This window comes from Eucyclogobius newberryi, unplaced genomic scaffold (genome assembly GCF_026437365.1).
Source record: "Eucyclogobius newberryi isolate DKJ021-1_F unplaced genomic scaffold, fEucNew1.0.hap1 SCAF_12, whole genome shotgun sequence".
In the NCBI taxonomy this organism is placed as follows: Eukaryota; Metazoa; Chordata; class Actinopteri; order Gobiiformes; family Gobiidae; genus Eucyclogobius; species Eucyclogobius newberryi.
The window spans coordinates 1857774-1874712 of NW_027315746.1; the positions used below are offsets into that span (position 1 = coordinate 1857774).

A 16939-nucleotide genomic window follows, 5' to 3' on the forward strand; every position below is an offset into this window, starting at 1 on the left:
AATGAAAACACGCTGTGTTAGCCATTTTGTTCACGTCAAACTTTGACGAACTCCTCCTAGGGCGTTTTGCCCACCGACTTCAAAATCGGCGGACGTCCTCTGGACAAGTGGGGCATCTAAAGTTATCCAATTTTTTGAGATACCTTTTACGGTCTGTGTGCGGCGCAGCCGCAAAGTTAAACAACTTATTTTGGAATATTGCAGATCTAAAAATTGCTCCCATTTGATCAAAACCAGTCCGATTAGGACCAAATTTGAATCAGTTGTTCAACTTTCTAGTTTGGACCAGTTTAGGCTGACAAAATTGAAATGGCAGTGATAGCGCCCCCTACAGAGTGACCTTTAAATTAACATTGAAGGTCAAAAATTAGTTTTACCAAAATTGTATAAACTTTACCCAAAATTCTATTTTGCCGTCCCGATCACAAAAGCCAATCACAAAAATGCCTAAATTTTTACGGCGTAGTCGTAGCGATGACAGAAACCTCCCATGTTATCCCTATGGGAAAACCGCAAAATCTCTCAAATTACCACATTTTTATGTTTTACACTTTAACGAAGTCCTCCTAGTGCGTTTTGCCCACCAACCTCAAAATCGGTGTACGTCCTCTAGACAAGTGGTGTATCTAAAGTTATCCAAATTTTAAGGATAACTTTTACGGTCTTTGTGCGACGGAGCCGCAAACGTTTCCCAGAATTCTGACTATTTGGCCTTCAGAGTGGCCTATAAACAATAGAGTTTTTCCAAATGACATGATATTTTGAACAAAATTCTAATTTGCCATCCTGATCATAAAAGTATGAGAGCCAAAGTCATATTTTGTACGGCGTAACCGTAGCGTTGACAGAAACATCCCATGTTATCCTTATGGGAAAATCGTAGAATCGCTCAAATCACCACATTTTTACGCTTCACACTTTAACAAACTCCTCCTAGGGCGATTGCCCGATCAAGTTCATATTTGGGGAAAATCATCTACACAAACGGGGCATCAAAAGTTATCCATATTTTGATTTTAAGTGGTACGGTCTCTGTGCCGTGGAGCTGCAAATATACTGTCACAAATGGGAAAAACGCCAAATCCTTGAAATGTTCACATTTACGCTTCACACTTTAACAAACTCCTCCTAGTGCGTTTGGCCCACCGACCTCAAAATCGGTGTACGTCCTCTAGACAAGTGGGGCATCTAAAGTTATTCAAATTTTATGGATAACATTTACGGTCTCTGTGCAGCTGAGCCGCAAACTTTTCGCAGAATTTGGACTATTTGGCCTTCAGAGTGGCCTATAAACAAGAGTTTTTCCAAATGACATGACATTTTGCACACAATTCTCATTTGCCATCCCCAAATTAAAAGTATGGGAGCCAAAGTCATATTTGGTAAAGCGTAGCCGTAGCGATGACAGAAACATCCCATGTTATCCCTATGGGGAAACCGCAAAATCTCTAAAATGACCACATTTTTACACTTCACACTTTAACAAACTCCTCCTAGGGCGATTATCCGATCAAGTTCATATTTGGGGAGAATCATCTACACAAGCGGGGCATCAAAAGTTATCCATATTTTGATTTTAAGTACTACGGTCTCTGGGCGGTAGAGCCGCAAATATATGTCACAAATGGGAAAAACGCCAAATCCTTGAAATGTTCACATTTACGCTTCACACTTTAATGAACTCCTCTGTGGGCAATAGCTCGATCAAGCTCATATTTTGGGAAAATAATCCACACAAGCGGAGCATCAAAAGTTATCCATATTTTTATTCCAAGTGTCACGGTCTCTGTGCGCTGGAGCTGCACATTTGACCGATATTTGTGTTCATTTGCACTGGTTAAGCACAGCATTGTACATGTCCAATGTGTCGCTGTCTTAGTTCTTAGACAATTGCGTTAGCGCCATCTCTGTAAAATGCAGAGAGCAGAGTCGGAAGGCCGGCGGCCCGCGAGGGCCGTTGGATGCCGCTTGCGGCTTTAATCTTCTTTCTTCTTCTTCTTCTTCTTCTCGGGACCAACCCCCCTATTTTTCACCCAGTGAACATTGACGAAAAGTCACAAAAATGTTCACACCTCTAAAAATCGTGCCTCTCTACATTCTGGCTATTTCCCTTTTCTAAAATAAAAAAAATTGGCGCGTCAGCGCCCCCAAATGTACCAAAAATGCATTGAGAGATGGGAAATGACCCAAAAAAAATCTGATCGTAGAATCATGAAATTTGGCGCAGAGGTAGATGGTGACAAGAGAAGTAAAAAATATTATTACGGCAACGCCGTCCGCCCAACCAAATGTCGGCCATATTGCTTCAAAAATGGCTAAACATGACTTTGGAGTTTTTCCAAACTTTTACGAACTCCTCCCAGGGCGTTGGCTCTAAAAAGCTGAAATTTGGTGAAAATGCTACTGAGGAGTGGGACATCAAAAGTTATCCAAATTACATTGATTATATATATATATATATATATATATATATATTTAAAATTATTATTATTGATTTATTATTATTATATTTTATTATTTTTTATCATTATTGATTTATTATTATTATTATTATATTTTTGGGATTTATTTTAAATTACTATTATATCTTTCTTATTGTGTCTCTTTATGTATGTTATTATGTCATGTATGTATTGTTTGTTGTTTGTTTGTTTGTTTGTTTCTTAATTATGTATATCTTATTAAATTGAATGATTGAATGAATCCTTCTTGAATGTTTTTAAAATGTGTGATTTATGTAACATTTATGTGTGATTTATGTGCGATTTATGTGCGATTTATGTGCGATTTATGTGCGATTTATGTGACATTTATGTGCGATTTATGTGTGATTTATGTGTGATTTATGTGTGATTTATGTGTGATTTATGTGTGATTTATGTGTGATTTATGTGCGATTTATTTGACATTTATGTGTGATTTATGTGACATTTATGTGACATTTATGTGTGATTTATGTGTGATTTATGTGTGATTTATGTGACATTTATGTGACATTTATGTGTGATTTATGTGTGATTTATGTGTGATTTATGTGTGATTTATCTGACATTTATGTGTGATTTATGTGTGATTTATGTGCGATTTATGTGTGATTTATGTGACATTTATGTGACATTTATGTGTGATTTATGTGTGATTTATGTGTGATTTATGTGACATTTATGTGTGATTTATGTGTGATTTATGTGCGATTTATGTGCGATTTATGTGTGATTTATGTGTGATTTATGTGTGATTTATGTGTGATTTATGTGTGATTTATGTGTGATTTATGTGACATTTATGTGACATTTATGTGTGATTTATGTGTGATTTATGTGTGATTTATGTGACATTTATGTGACATTTATGTGTGATTTATGTGTGATTTATGTGTGATTTATGTGTGATTTATGTGACATTTATGTGTGATTTATGTGTGATTTATGTGCGATTTATGTGCGATTTATGTGTGATTTATGTGTGATTTATGTGTGATTTATGTGTGATTTATGTGACATTTATGTGGGATTTAAGTGTGATTTATGTGCAATTTAAGTGTGATTTATATGTGACATTTATGTGCAATTTTAGTGTGATTTATGTGCAATTTAAGTGTGACTTAAGTGTGATTTATATGTGACATTTATGTGCGATTTAAGTGTGATTTAAGTGTGATTTATTTGACATTTATGTGTGATTTATGTGTGATTTATGTGCGATTTATGTGTGATTTATGTGTGATTTATGTGACATTTATGTGACATTTATGTGTGATTTATGTGTGATTTATGTGACATTTATGTGACATTTATGTGACATTTATGTGTGATTTATGTGTGATTTATTTGACATTTATGTGTGATTTATGTGTGATTTATGTGACATTTATGTGTGATTTATGTGTGATTTATGTTTGATTTAAGTGTGATTTATGTGACATTTATGTGACATTTATGTGACATTTATGTGTGATTTATGTGTGATTTATGTGTGATTTATGTGTGATTTATGTGTGATTTATGTGTGATTTAAGTGTGATTTATGTGACATTTATGTGACATTTATGTGTGATTTATGTGTGATTTATGTATGATTTATCTGCGATTTATGTGCGATTTATGTGTGATTTATGTGCGATTTATGTGACATTTATGTGTGATTTAAGTGTGATTTATGTTTGATTTAAGTGTGATTTATGTGACATTTATGTGTGATTTATGTGTGATTTATGTGCGATTTATGTGTGATTTATGTGACATTTATGTGTGATTTATGTGTGATTTATGTGTGATTTATGTGTGATTTATGTGTGATTTATGTGTGATTTATGTGTGATTTATGTGTGATTTATGTGTGATTTATGTGCGATTTATGTGTGATTTATGTGTGATTTATGTGACATTTATGTGTGATTTATGTGTGATTTATGTGTGATTTATGTGTGATTTATGTGACATTTATGTGTGATTTATGTGTGATTTATGTGTGATTTATGTGTGATTTATGTGTGATTTATGTGCGATTTATGTGTGATTTATGTGTGATTTATGTGTGATTTAAGTGTGATTTATGTGCGATTTATGTGCGATTTATGTGCAATTTATGTGTGATTTAAGTGTGATTTATGTTTGATTTAAGTGTGATTTATGTGACATTTATGTGTGATTTATGTGTGATTTATGTTTGATTTAAGTGTGATTTATGTGCGATTTATGTGACATTTATGTGTGATTTAAGTGTGATTTATGTTTGATTTAAGTGTGATTTATGTGACATTTATGTGTGATTTATGTGTGATTTATGTGTGATTTAAGTGTGATTTATGTGACATTTATGTGACATTTATGTGACATTTATGTGTGATTTATGTGTGATTTATGTGTGATTTAAGTGTGATTTATTTGACATTTATGTGACATTTATGTGACATTTATGTGACATTTATGTGACATTTATGTGTGATTTATGTGACATTTATGTGACATTTATGTGACATTTATGTGTGATTTATGTGTGATTTATGTGTGATTTATGTGTGATTTATGTGTGATTTATGTGTGATTTAAGTGTGATTTATGTGACATTTATGTGACATTTATGTGTGATTTATGTGTGATTTATGTGTGATTTAAGTGTGATTTATGTGACATTTATGTGACATTTATGTGTGATTTATGTGTGATTTATGTGTGATTTATGTATGATTTATCTGCGATTTATGTGCGATTTATGTGTGATTTATGTGTGATTTATGTGTGATTTATGTGACATTTATGTGTGATTTAAGTGTGATTTATGTTTGATTTAAGTGTGATTTATGTGACATTTATGTGTGATTTATGTGTGATTTATGTGCGATTTATGTGTGATTTATGTGACATTTATGTGTGATTTATGTGTGATTTATGTATGATTTATCTGCGATTTATGTGCGATTTATGTGTGATTTATGTGCGATTTATGTGACATTTATGTGTGATTTAAGTGTGATTTATGTTTGATTTAAGTGTGATTTATGTGACATTTATGTGTGATTTATGTGTGATTTATGTGCGATTTATGTGTGATTTATGTGACATTTATGTGTGATTTATGTGACATTTATGTGTGATTTATGTGACATTTATGTGTGATTTATGTGACATTTATGTGACATTTATGTGACATTTATGTGTGATTTATGTGTGATTTATGTGTGATTTATGTGACATTTATGTGACATTTATGTGTGATTTATGTGACATTTATGTGTGATTTATTTGTGATTTATGTGTGATTTATGTGTGATTTATGTGTGATTTATGTGACATTTATGTGTGATTTATGTGACATTTATGTGTGATTTAAGTGTGATTTAAGTGTGATTTATGTGACATTTATGTGTGATTTATGTGACATTTATGTGTGATTTATGTGACATTTATGTGTGATTTATGTGTGATTTATGTGACATTTATGTGACATTTATGTGACATTTATGTGTGATTTATGTGTGATTTAAGTGTGATTTATGTGACATTTATGTGTGATTTATGTGTGATTTATGTGACATTTATGTGTGATTTAAGTGTGATTTATGTGTGATTTATGTGTGATTTATGTGACATTTATGTGACATTTATGTGTGATTTATGTGTGATTTATGTGTGATTTAAGTGTGATTTATGTGACATTTATGTGACATTTATGTGTGATTTATGTGTGATTTATGTGTGATTTATGTGTGATTTATGTGACATTTATGTGTGATTTATGTGTGATTTATGTGTGATTTATGTGTGATTTATGTGTGATTTATGTGTGATTTATGTGTGATTTATGTGTGAGCTGTTGTAGCTTTAGGTCTCGATCTCATCCTGGTTAAATAAAGGTAAATAAATAATTTAACGAACGAATTGATAATTATTTAATCAATCTCAGTCCTCGATTCTTCCGCCGTCAATCAAACGTGTCATAGGAAGTGTCCTAAAGGAGTCAAGGGAAGGAATCTAGGAGGAACGACCAGTGAAGGTTTAAGATGAAATCATAAGGAACACGTGTTTTCTCCTGCACAAATGTGGAATTACACCGACTGGCTCACGTTTGAATGTAAAACAACAAACATATAGTTTTTAAACTGCTTTTGTTAGTTTTTCCACTTGAAGATGACGTCATTCTGCTGCTTCAGTGACGAGAGTCATTGTTCATCCCCTGTACCTCCAGCAGGGGGCGTGGCAGCGCTTTAATTATGTGATGTTCCTGAACAATTCATCACATTTGAATCATTTCCACTGTCAGGAAAATAAAGTTTGAATCAGACTTTGGAGCATTTATTAAACTGAGTATTTTTTTTTTTGAACCAAAACATTGAGAAACATTTGATGATTTTTTTCTTATCCACAGGAAATAATAAACTATATCTCATTATTCTTATCCATATCATTTTTAAGCCTTGTTCTTATTCTCCACATGTTTGCGCTGACGTCACGAGCTGGAGTCAGGCGCGTGCAGCGGCCATCAGCCAATCAGGGGCGAGCATGAGGCTGCGAGAGCGCGCGCGGCACCGGGGGCTCCTGAGGACCAGACCCGGGACCGGAGCCAGTCCAGGAGAGACCTCAGTCAGGTGTAGTCCAGGTCTGGACCAGGGACCGGGACCCGGAGCCGCGGAGCCTCTGACCCGGAGCCTCTGACCCGGAGCCTCTGACCCGGAGCCTCTGACCCGGAGCCTCTGACCCGGAGCCACTGACCCGGAGCCTCTGACCCGGAGCCACTGACCCGGAGCCTCTGACCCGGAGCCACTGACCCGGAGCCTCTGACCCGGAGCCTCTGACCCGGAGCCACTGACCCGGAGCCTCTGACCCGGAGCCACTGACCCGGAGCCTCTGACCCGGAGCCTCTGACCCGGAGCCGCGGAGCCTCTGACCCGGAGCCTCTGACCCGGAGCCGCGGAGCCTCTGACCCGGAGCCGCGGAGCCTCTGACCCGGAGCGCGGAGCCCAGAGCGCGGAGCCCCGGGGCCGGGCTCTGCCCCGGCGGAGGCGGCGCGATGCCGGTCAGACGCGGACACGTGGCGCCGCAGAACACGTTTGTTGACACCATCATCCGGAAGTTTGAGGAGCAAAGTGAGTTTAATTAAGACTTTTACTCTTTAATTAATCACGACAATAAAGTGTGAGAGGAAGATTAGATATAATAGATTTCAACTAAACGTGTCGTTAGAGAATTTGTGAATATTACATAATTATAATATAAGTATGTAATATTATATGAAGCACAAAGTGAGATCACGTGATGCGTTTGACACGTTTAAAACATGTTTAAAGTATTTTCTGTTTGACTAACTTATATATATATATATATATATATATATATATATATATATATATATATATATATATATATATGCTTATTGTTATTGGGAAACTTCTGAAAGTATAGAGATATTATTTTTTGTGAATATTACAATTATCTTACAATAATGTAGAGAATTACAAACAGGGAAATACTTTTATATATTATTATGGCAGTTGTTACTCATTATTAAGGCATTTTAAAAGGAAAAGTACAATTCTACTGCATCTTCATCATATCACAGTGAATATCACATATATCTGGATATTGTTACAAGTCTAAAAATTTGAAAAAAAATGGAAAAAATTGACAAATAAATGTGAAAAACAGAACCAGGTTTAAAGTTCTTGCTTCATTTTATTGACATTTTAAGTAAATAGAAATATTCAGAGGGGAATTTGTATTTATTATTTAGTATTTGAGAAAAAACTAAATCTTATTGAGAATCTTTCATTAATTTCTTTTGGAATAAATCTCAATTTAAATACATTTAGTAGAAAAATACATTCAGACAAAACAAAGTCCCAGAGAAATCGATGAAATGAAATAAATAAAAACAAAGGCGTTCAGAGGCTTCACATTAAACCAGGTCCTGCAGAGATGAAGTCTTCACCCGATCACCTTCTCATCAGAGGGCGCTGTGGTCAGGCGGCGGCGGCAGGGCATCCCACACATAAAGACTTTGAGGGCGGAGCCGTAGTTTCTTGAAGGAGAACAAGTCCATCCTGTTGTGTGTATCCTGTGGTCAAAGTCCCTGCTCCGGAGCGACAGGAGCGACAGGAGCGACAGGAGCGACAGGAGCGACAGGAGCGACAGGAGCCCAGCGTCACTTTCAGGGCTTGACTTTAAGAACGAGGAGGAAACACCAGGTCATGTTGTATTTCATAAAACGAGTTTTTATTCTAAAACTTCTGAAAAAGAAACGTAACGACGTTTGGACCTGACGCTTGGACCTGACGCTTGGACCTGACGCTTGGACCTGACGCTTGGACCTGACGCTTGGACCTGACGTTTGGACCTGACGTTTGGACCTGACGCTTGAACCTGACGCTTGGACCTGACGCTTGGACCTGACGCTTGGACCTGACGCTTGGACCTGACGTTTGGACCTGACGCTTGGACCTGACGCTTGGACCTGACGCTTGGACCTGACGCTTGGACCTGACGTTTGGACCTGACGTTTGGACCTGACGCTTGGACCTGACGCTTGGACCTGACGCTTGGACCTGACGCTTGGACCTGACGCTTGGACCTGACGCTTGGACCTGACGTTTGGACCTGACGCTTGGACCTGACGCTTGGACCTGACGCTTGGACCTGACGTTTGGACCTGACGTTTGGACCTGACGCTTGGACCTGACGCTTGGACCTGACGCTTGGACCTGACGCTTGGACCTGACGCTTGGACCTGACGTTTGGACCTGACGCTTGAACCTGACGCTTGGACCTGACGCTTGAACCTGACGTTTGGACCTGACGCTTGGACCTGACGCTTGGACCTGACGCTTGGACCTGACGCTTGAACCTGACGCTTGGACCTGACGCTTGGACCTGACGCTTGGACCTGACGCTTGGACCTGACGCTTGGACCTGACGCTTGGACCTGACGCTTGAACCTGACGTTTGGACCTGACGCTTGGACCTGACGCTTGGACCTGACGCTTGGACCTGACGCTTGGACCTGACGCTTGGGCCTGACGCTTGGACCTGACGCTTGGACCTGACGCTTGGACCTGACGCTTGGACCTGACGCTTGGACCTGACGCTTGGACCTGACGCTTGGACCTGACGCTTGGACCTGACGCTTGGACCTGACGCTTGGACCTGACGCTTGAACCTGACGCTTGGACCTGACGCTTGAACCTGACGCTTGGACCTGACGCTTGGACCTGACGCTTGGACCTGACGCTTGGACCTGACGCTTGGACCTGACGCTTGGACCTGACGCTTGAACCTGACGCTTGGACCTGACGCTTGAACCTGACGCTTGGACCTGACGCTTGGACCTGACGCTTGGACCTGACGCTTGGACCTGACGCTTGGACCTGACGCTTGGACCTGACGCTTGGACCTGACGTTTGGACCTGACGCTTGGACCTGACGCTTGGACCTGACGTTTGGACCTGACGCTTGGACCTGACGCTTGGACCTGACGCTTGGACCTGACGCTTGGACCTGACGCTTGGACCTGACGTTTGGTCCTGACGCTTGGACCTGACGCTTGGACCTGACGCTTGGACCTGACGCTTGGACCTGACGCTTGGACCTGACGTTTGGACCTGACGCTTGGACCTGACGCTTGGACCTGACGCTTGGACCTGACGTTTGGACCTGACGCTTGGACCTGACGCTTGGACCTGACGTTTGGGCCTGACGCTTGGACCTGACGTTTGGACCTGACGCTTGGACCTGACACTTGGACCTGACGTTTGGGCCTGACGCTTGGACCTGACGCTTGGACCTGACGCTTGGTCCTGACGCTTGGACCTGACGCTTGGACCTGACGCTTGGACCTGACGCTTGGACCTGACGTTTGGTCCTGACGCTTGGACCTGACGCTTGGACCTGACGTTTGGGCCTGACGCTTGGTCCTGACGTTTGGGCCTGACGCTTGGACCTGACGCTTGGACCTGACGTTCTGGAGAACTTCAGGTCCGTCATCGTTGTACTGAACACGGGTCAGATAATATGACGTTGATCCATCGATTGACGCGACGGACAAGTTCTCGTTTGGTGTTTTGGATCTCGAGCTGATTCTCCAGAACGAAGAATGAGCTTCTCAAGTACTAGAACCTCCAGAACCTCCAGAACCTCCAGAACCTCCAGAACCTCAAGAACCTTCAGAACCTCCAGAAACTCTAGAATCTCCAGAACCTCAAGAACCTCCAGAAGCTCCAGAAGCTCCAGAACCTCCAGAACCTCCAGAACCTCCAGAACCTCCAAAACCTCCAAAACTTCCAAAACTCCATATTACCCCCTCCCCCCCCCAACCCCCCTCCAGAACCCCCCCCCAGATCATCCAGAACCTCCAGAACCTCCAGAACCCCCAGATCCCCCAGAACCTCCAGAACCTCAGAAACTCCAGAACCTCCAGAACCATCCGAACCACCAGAACCTCCAGAATCAGAGCTGGTTTGTCCTCAGTGAGTGTGGGATTCTGGAGGAGCTGAGCACGAGCTGAGAAGGTCAAACTCTTGGATGTGTCTGCGGGTTCAAGCTCTGCAACACCAGTCCAGCTGCGACTGTAGGAACCGTTCCAAACCTCTAAGAACCTCCAGAACCTCTAGAACCTCCACTTTTAAGCTACAACACTTGCTAAGTCAGGGCTGTTTGGTGCTCCGCTCTCAGGTGGTGTAAAAATGGTGTGTTACGATCGTCTTGCCTCCGCCTCCCGCCTGAACCTAACTCTTCTTCTCCTCCTCCTTCTCCTTCTTCTTCTTCTTCTTCTTCTTCTTCTCCTTCTCCTTCTTCTTCTCCTCCTTCTCCTTCTTCTTCTCCTCCTGCTTCTTCTTTTCCTCCTGCTTCTTCTTCTCCTCCTGCTTCTTCTTCTCCTCTTGCTTCTCCTCCTCCCGCACAGACCGTAAGTTCCTGATTGCAAACGCGCGGGTGGAGAACTGTGCCATCATCTTCTGTAACGACGCCTTCTGCAGCATGTGTGGATACTCTCGCTCTGAGGTGATGCAGCAGCCCTCCACCTGCAGCTTCCTGTACGGACCCAACACCACCCGACCCGCCGTCGCACAGATCTCCAAGGCTCTGCTGGGGGCGGAGGAGCGACGGGTGGAGATGATGCTCTACACCAAAGAAGGTGAGGAGGAGGAGGAGCGACGGGTGGAGATGATGCTCTACACCAAAGAAGGTGAGGAGGAGGAGGAGCGACAGGTGGAGATGATGCTCTACACCAAAGAAGGTGAGGAGGAGGAGGAGCGACGGGTGGAGATGATGCTCTACACCAAAGAAGGTGAGGAGGAGGAGGAGCGACGGGTGGAGATGATGCTCTACACCAAAGAAGGTGCGATGCTCCTCGTTCCTCCTCGTTCCTCCTCGTTCCTCCTCGTTCCACCTCGTTCCTCCTCGTTCCTCCTCGTTCCTCCTCGTTCCACCTCGTTCCTCCTCGTTCCTCCTCGTTCCTCCTCGTTCCACCTCGTTCCTCCTCGTTCCACCTCGTTCCTCCTCGTTCCTCCTCGTTCCTCCTCGTTCCTCCTCGTTCCACCTCGTTCCACCTCGTTCCTCCTCGTTCCTCCTCGTTCCTCCTCGTTCCACCTCGTTCCACCTCGTTCCTCCTCGTTCCTCCTCGTTCCACCTCGTTCCACCTCGTTCCTCCTCGTTCCTCCTCGTTCCTCCTCGTTCCACCTCGTTCCTCCTCGTTCCTCCTCGTTCCTCCTCGTTCCACCTCGTTCCTCCTCGTTCCACCTCGTTCCTCCTCGTTCCTCCTCGTTCCTCCTCGTTCCACCTCGTTCCTCCTCGTTCCTCCTCGTTCCTCCTCGTTCCTCCTCGTTCCACCTCGTTCCTCCTCGTTCCTCCTCGTTCCTCCTCGTTCCACCTCGTTCCTCCTCGTTCCACCTCGTTCCTCCTCGTTCCTCCTCGTTCCTCCTCGTTCCACCTCGTTCCTCCTCGTTCCTCCTCGTTCCTCCTCGTTCCACCTCGTTCCTCCTCGTTCCTCCTCGTTCCTCCTCGTTCCTCCTCGTTCCTCCTCGTTCCACCTCGTTCCTCCTCGTTCCTCCTCGTTCCACCTCGTTCCTCCTCGTTCCTCCTCGTTCCTCCTCGTTCCACCTCGTTCCTCCTCGTTCCACCTCGTTCCTCCTCGTTCCTCCTCGTTCCACCTCGTTCCTCCTCGTTCCTCCTCGTTCCTCCTCGTTCCACCTCGTTCCACCTCGTTCCTCCTCGTTCCTCCTCGTTCCTCCTCGTTCCTCCTCGTTCCACCTCGTTCCACCTCGTTCCTCCTCGTTCCTCCTCGTTCCTCCTCGTTCCTCCTCGTTCCTCCTCGTTCCTCCTCGTTCCACCTCGTTCCTCCTCGTTCCTCCTCGTTCCTCCTCGTTCCTCCTCGTTCCTCCTCGTTCCACCTCGTTCCTCCTCGTTCCACCTCGTTCCTCCTCGTTCCTCCTCGTTCCTCCTCGTTCCTCCTCGTTCCACCTCGTTCCTCCTCGTTCCTCCTCGTTCCACCTCGTTCCTCCTCGTTCCACCTCGTTCCTCCTCGTTCCACCTCGTTCCTCCTCGTTCCTCCTCGTTCCACCTCGTTCCTCCTCGTTCCTCCTCGTTCCTCCTCGTTCCACCTCGTTCCTCCTCGTTCCTCCTCGTTCCACCTCGTTCCTCCTCGTTCCTCCTCGTTCCTCCTCGTTCCACCTCGTTCCACCTCGTTCCTCCTCGTTCCTCCTCGTTCCTCCTCGTTCCTCCTCGTTCCACCTCGTTCCTCCTCGTTCCTCCTCGTTCCACCTCGTTCCTCCTCGTTCCTCCTCGTTCCACCTCGTTCCTCCTCGTTCCTCCTCGTTCCTCCTCGTTCCACCTCGTTCCTCCTCGTTCCACCTCGTTCCTCCTCGTTCCTCCTCGTTCCTCCTCGTTCCACCTCGTTCCTCCTCGTTCCTCCTCGTTCCACCTCGTTCCTCCTCGTTCCTCCTCGTTCCTCCTCGTTCCTCCTCGTTCCTCCTCGTTCCTCCTCGTTCCTCCTCGTTCCACCTCGTTCCTCCTCGTTCCACCTCGTTCCTCCTCGTTCCTCCTCGTTCCTCCTCGTTCCACCTCGTTCCACCTCGTTCCTCCTCGTTCCACCTCGTTCCTCCTCGTTCCACCTCGTTCCACCTCGTTCCTCCTCGTTCCACCTCGTTCCACCTCGTTCCACCTCGTTCCTCCTCGTTCCACCTCGTTCCACCTCGTTCCTCCTCGTTCCACCTCGTTCCTCCTCGTTCCTCCTCCTCTTTCCACCTCGTTCCTCCTCGTTCCTCCTCCTCTTTCCACCTCGTTCCTCCTCGTTCCTCCTCGTTCCTCCTCGTTCCACCTCGTTCCTCCTCGTTCCTCCTCGTTCCACCTCGTTCCACCTCGTTCCTCCTCGTTCCTCCTCGTTCCACCTCGTTCCACCTCGTTCCTCCTCGTTCCTCCTCGTTCCTCCTCGTTCCACCTCGTTCCTCCTCGTTCCTCCTCGTTCCTCCTCGTTCCACCTCGTTCCTCCTCGTTCCTCCTCGTTCCACCTCGTTCCTCCTCGTTCCTCCTCGTTCCTCCTCGTTCCACCTCGTTCCTCCTCGTTCCTCCTCGTTCCTCCTCGTTCCACCTCGTTCCTCCTCGTTCCACCTCGTTCCTCCTCGTTCCTCCTCGTTCCTCCTCGTTCCTCCTCGTTCCACCTCGTTCCTCCTCGTTCCTCCTCGTTCCTCCTCGTTCCTCCTCGTTCCACCTCGTTCCTCCTCGTTCCACCTCGTTCCTCCTCGTTCCTCCTCGTTCCACCTCGTTCCTCCTCGTTCCTCCTCGTTCCTCCTCGTTCCTCCTCGTTCCACCTCGTTCCTCCTCGTTCCTCCTCGTTCCTCCTCGTTCCTCCTCGTTCCTCCTCGTTCCACCTCGTTCCTCCTCGTTCCTCCTCGTTCCTCCTCGTTCCTCCTCGTTCCACCTCGTTCCACCTCGTTCCTCCTCGTTCCTCCTCGTTCCACCTCGTTCCTCCTCGTTCCTCCTCGTTCCTCCTCGTTCCTCCTCGTTCCACCTCGTTCCTCCTCGTTCCTCCTCGTTCCACCTCGTTCCTCCTCGTTCCTCCTCGTTCCACCTCGTTCCTCCTCGTTCCTCCTCGTTCCTCCTCGTTCCACCTCGTTCCACCTCGTTCCTCCTCGTTCCTCCTCGTTCCTCCTCGTTCCTCCTCGTTCCTCCTCGTTCCACCTCGTTCCTCCTCGTTCCTCCTCGTTCCACCTCGTTCCTCCTCGTTCCTCCTCGTTCCTCCTCGTTCCTCCTCGTTCCACCTCGTTCCTCCTCGTTCCTCCTCGTTCCTCCTCGTTCCACCTCGTTCCTCCTCGTTCCTCCTCGTTCCACCTCGTTCCACCTCGTTCCTCCTCGTTCCTCCTCGTTCCTCCTCGTTCCTCCTCGTTCCACCTCGTTCCTCCTCGTTCCACCTCGTTCCTCCTCGTTCCACCTCGTTCCACCTCGTTCCTCCTCGTTCCTCCTCGTTCCTCCTCGTTCCTCCTCGTTCCACCTCGTTCCTCCTCGTTCCACCTCGTTCCTCCTCGTTCCACCTCGTTCCACCTCGTTCCTCCTCGTTCCTCCTCGTTCCACCTCGTTCCACCTCGTTCCTCCTCGTTCCACCTCGTTCCTCCTCGAGTGCAGACGGATGTTAGACAGTTAAAGAATAGAAACTAAAATCTCTCCAGGGGCCGGATTAAAATATGTCGAGGGCCACATCTTGACCCTGGGGCCACAAATGCCCAGGTCTGGCTTAAGGGCAATTTTTTTTTTAAATTAAATAAACCAAATTGCCAAGTAATATTTTAAAATATTTTATGTATTTATTTTTATTATTACTTGGCAATTTCTGGTAATTTTTAAAAATATTACTTGGCATGTTTGGCAGGCCGGATTATAAAGACAAACGGGCCGCATGTGGCCCGCGGGCCCCAACAGAACTGTGCAATCAGACGAGCTCGTCGGTCTTAAATCGTCCGTCTGTAATAGTCTTGTTACGCTTGTCCGGGGCCGGGTCGCGCAGGGCAGCGGTCTGAGCAGGGTTTTCCCGGACTTCCCTCTCCCCAGACGCTCCCCAGACATGGACCCGAGGCGTGGTCGCAAATCATCTGAAACTAAATCAACAATTATTCCGGCAAACGATTAGTCTAGAGATGAATCGATTCGTCGTTTAGACCGAGGAAGGCCGGTGAAGATGACGCTTTTACTCAATTTTACCCACATAAACCTGGATTCATCCGTTCTAGGACGTCCCGGTGGAGGATCTTTACATCCGTGTCATTTCGATGTCCCCGTATCACATGACAAAATTCTAAAACGCGGCTGAAAACGATGTGGATTCGAGAGCGTCGCGGCGTAACGTGAGCGCTAACGAGACCCAACCTGTGTTAGCGCCTCCTCTTGGACGCAGACCGCTCCTTCTCCCCGATGTCTCCGTCGTCCTGACTTTTATTAGCGCTCGTTTATGGCGAGGACCCGGCGGAGCGATGCGTCTGCGGCGCCGCATCACAAACCCGAGCAGGAAAACAACGTGGGATCAATAACAACACAATCAGGGACATTTTAAACTGTTCCTCTGCAGACAGGAAAGTAGTTTGTGAAGTCGTTTTATAGTTGCGTCGCAGTGATTTACTGCATTTAATTAGTTCTGTATTAGGGATGACAAGGTTAATTAGTTAATCGATGATCATTATTATTCAGGTCACAATAGAGCTGCCAGTCTGTTAGAAGACCTGCAGTTGTGTCATGATAAAGGTCATGTTCTTCTGGACCAAACAGACTCTAAAACACGTACGGAAAGAGCTTTTATGACAAAGTGTTATGAAATCAAAATGTCAGAAAGGCTTATTTAATTCAGATTATACCATATTTTCCGGAGTATAAGTCGCCAGAAAACGCATAATAGAGAAGAAAAAAACATATATAAGTCGCACTGGAGTATAAGTCGCATTTTTAGGAGAAATTGATTTGATAAAATTTTATCTTATTTTGATCTTATTTTCATTTTATTTCTTGAATTTAAAAAAAATTAAAATATTTTTTTTATTTGTTTTCTCTATTCCTTATTAAGAATATGAGAGGTTCTGTCTATAGTTATATAATGATCTGTTCTTCTGTGTCTATTTGCGTTGCAACACCAAAATGTCCCCATTGTGTGGACAAATAAAGGCTCATCTTATCTTAGACATTTTATTTTGAAATGCAGTTTAAAATAATAACAGATGAGAGAACACGGTGAATAGGTGTATGTATGCTAACGCTAACACCTTCAGCTACATGATGTATGCTAACACCTTCAGCTACATGACGTATGCTAATGCTAACACCTTTAGCTACATGACGTATGCTAACGCTAACACCTTCAGCTACATGATGTATGCTAACGCTAACACCTTCAGCTACATGACGTATGCTAACGCTAACACCTTCAGCTACATGATGTATGCTAACGCTAACACCTTCAGCTACATGACGTATGC

The 16939-nt window shown here is 44.7% G+C and overlaps 1 protein-coding gene across 1 annotated transcript in view; it reads left to right on the forward strand.

The window, feature by feature from the left end:
- The first annotated feature begins 7509 nt into the window (after positions 1 to 7509).
- The window catches only part of LOC140355669 (voltage-gated inwardly rectifying potassium channel KCNH6-like), a 40812-nt gene continuing 31382 nt past the window's right edge, over positions 7510 to 16939 (forward strand). Inside the window, exons 1-3 of the mRNA XM_072440326.1 lie at positions 7510 to 7585; positions 10623 to 10946; positions 11392 to 11826. Coding sequence (XP_072296427.1) covers positions 7510 to 7585; positions 10623 to 10946; positions 11392 to 11826 — 835 coding nt within the window. The remainder of the gene's footprint in view (positions 7586 to 10622; positions 10947 to 11391; positions 11827 to 16939) is intronic.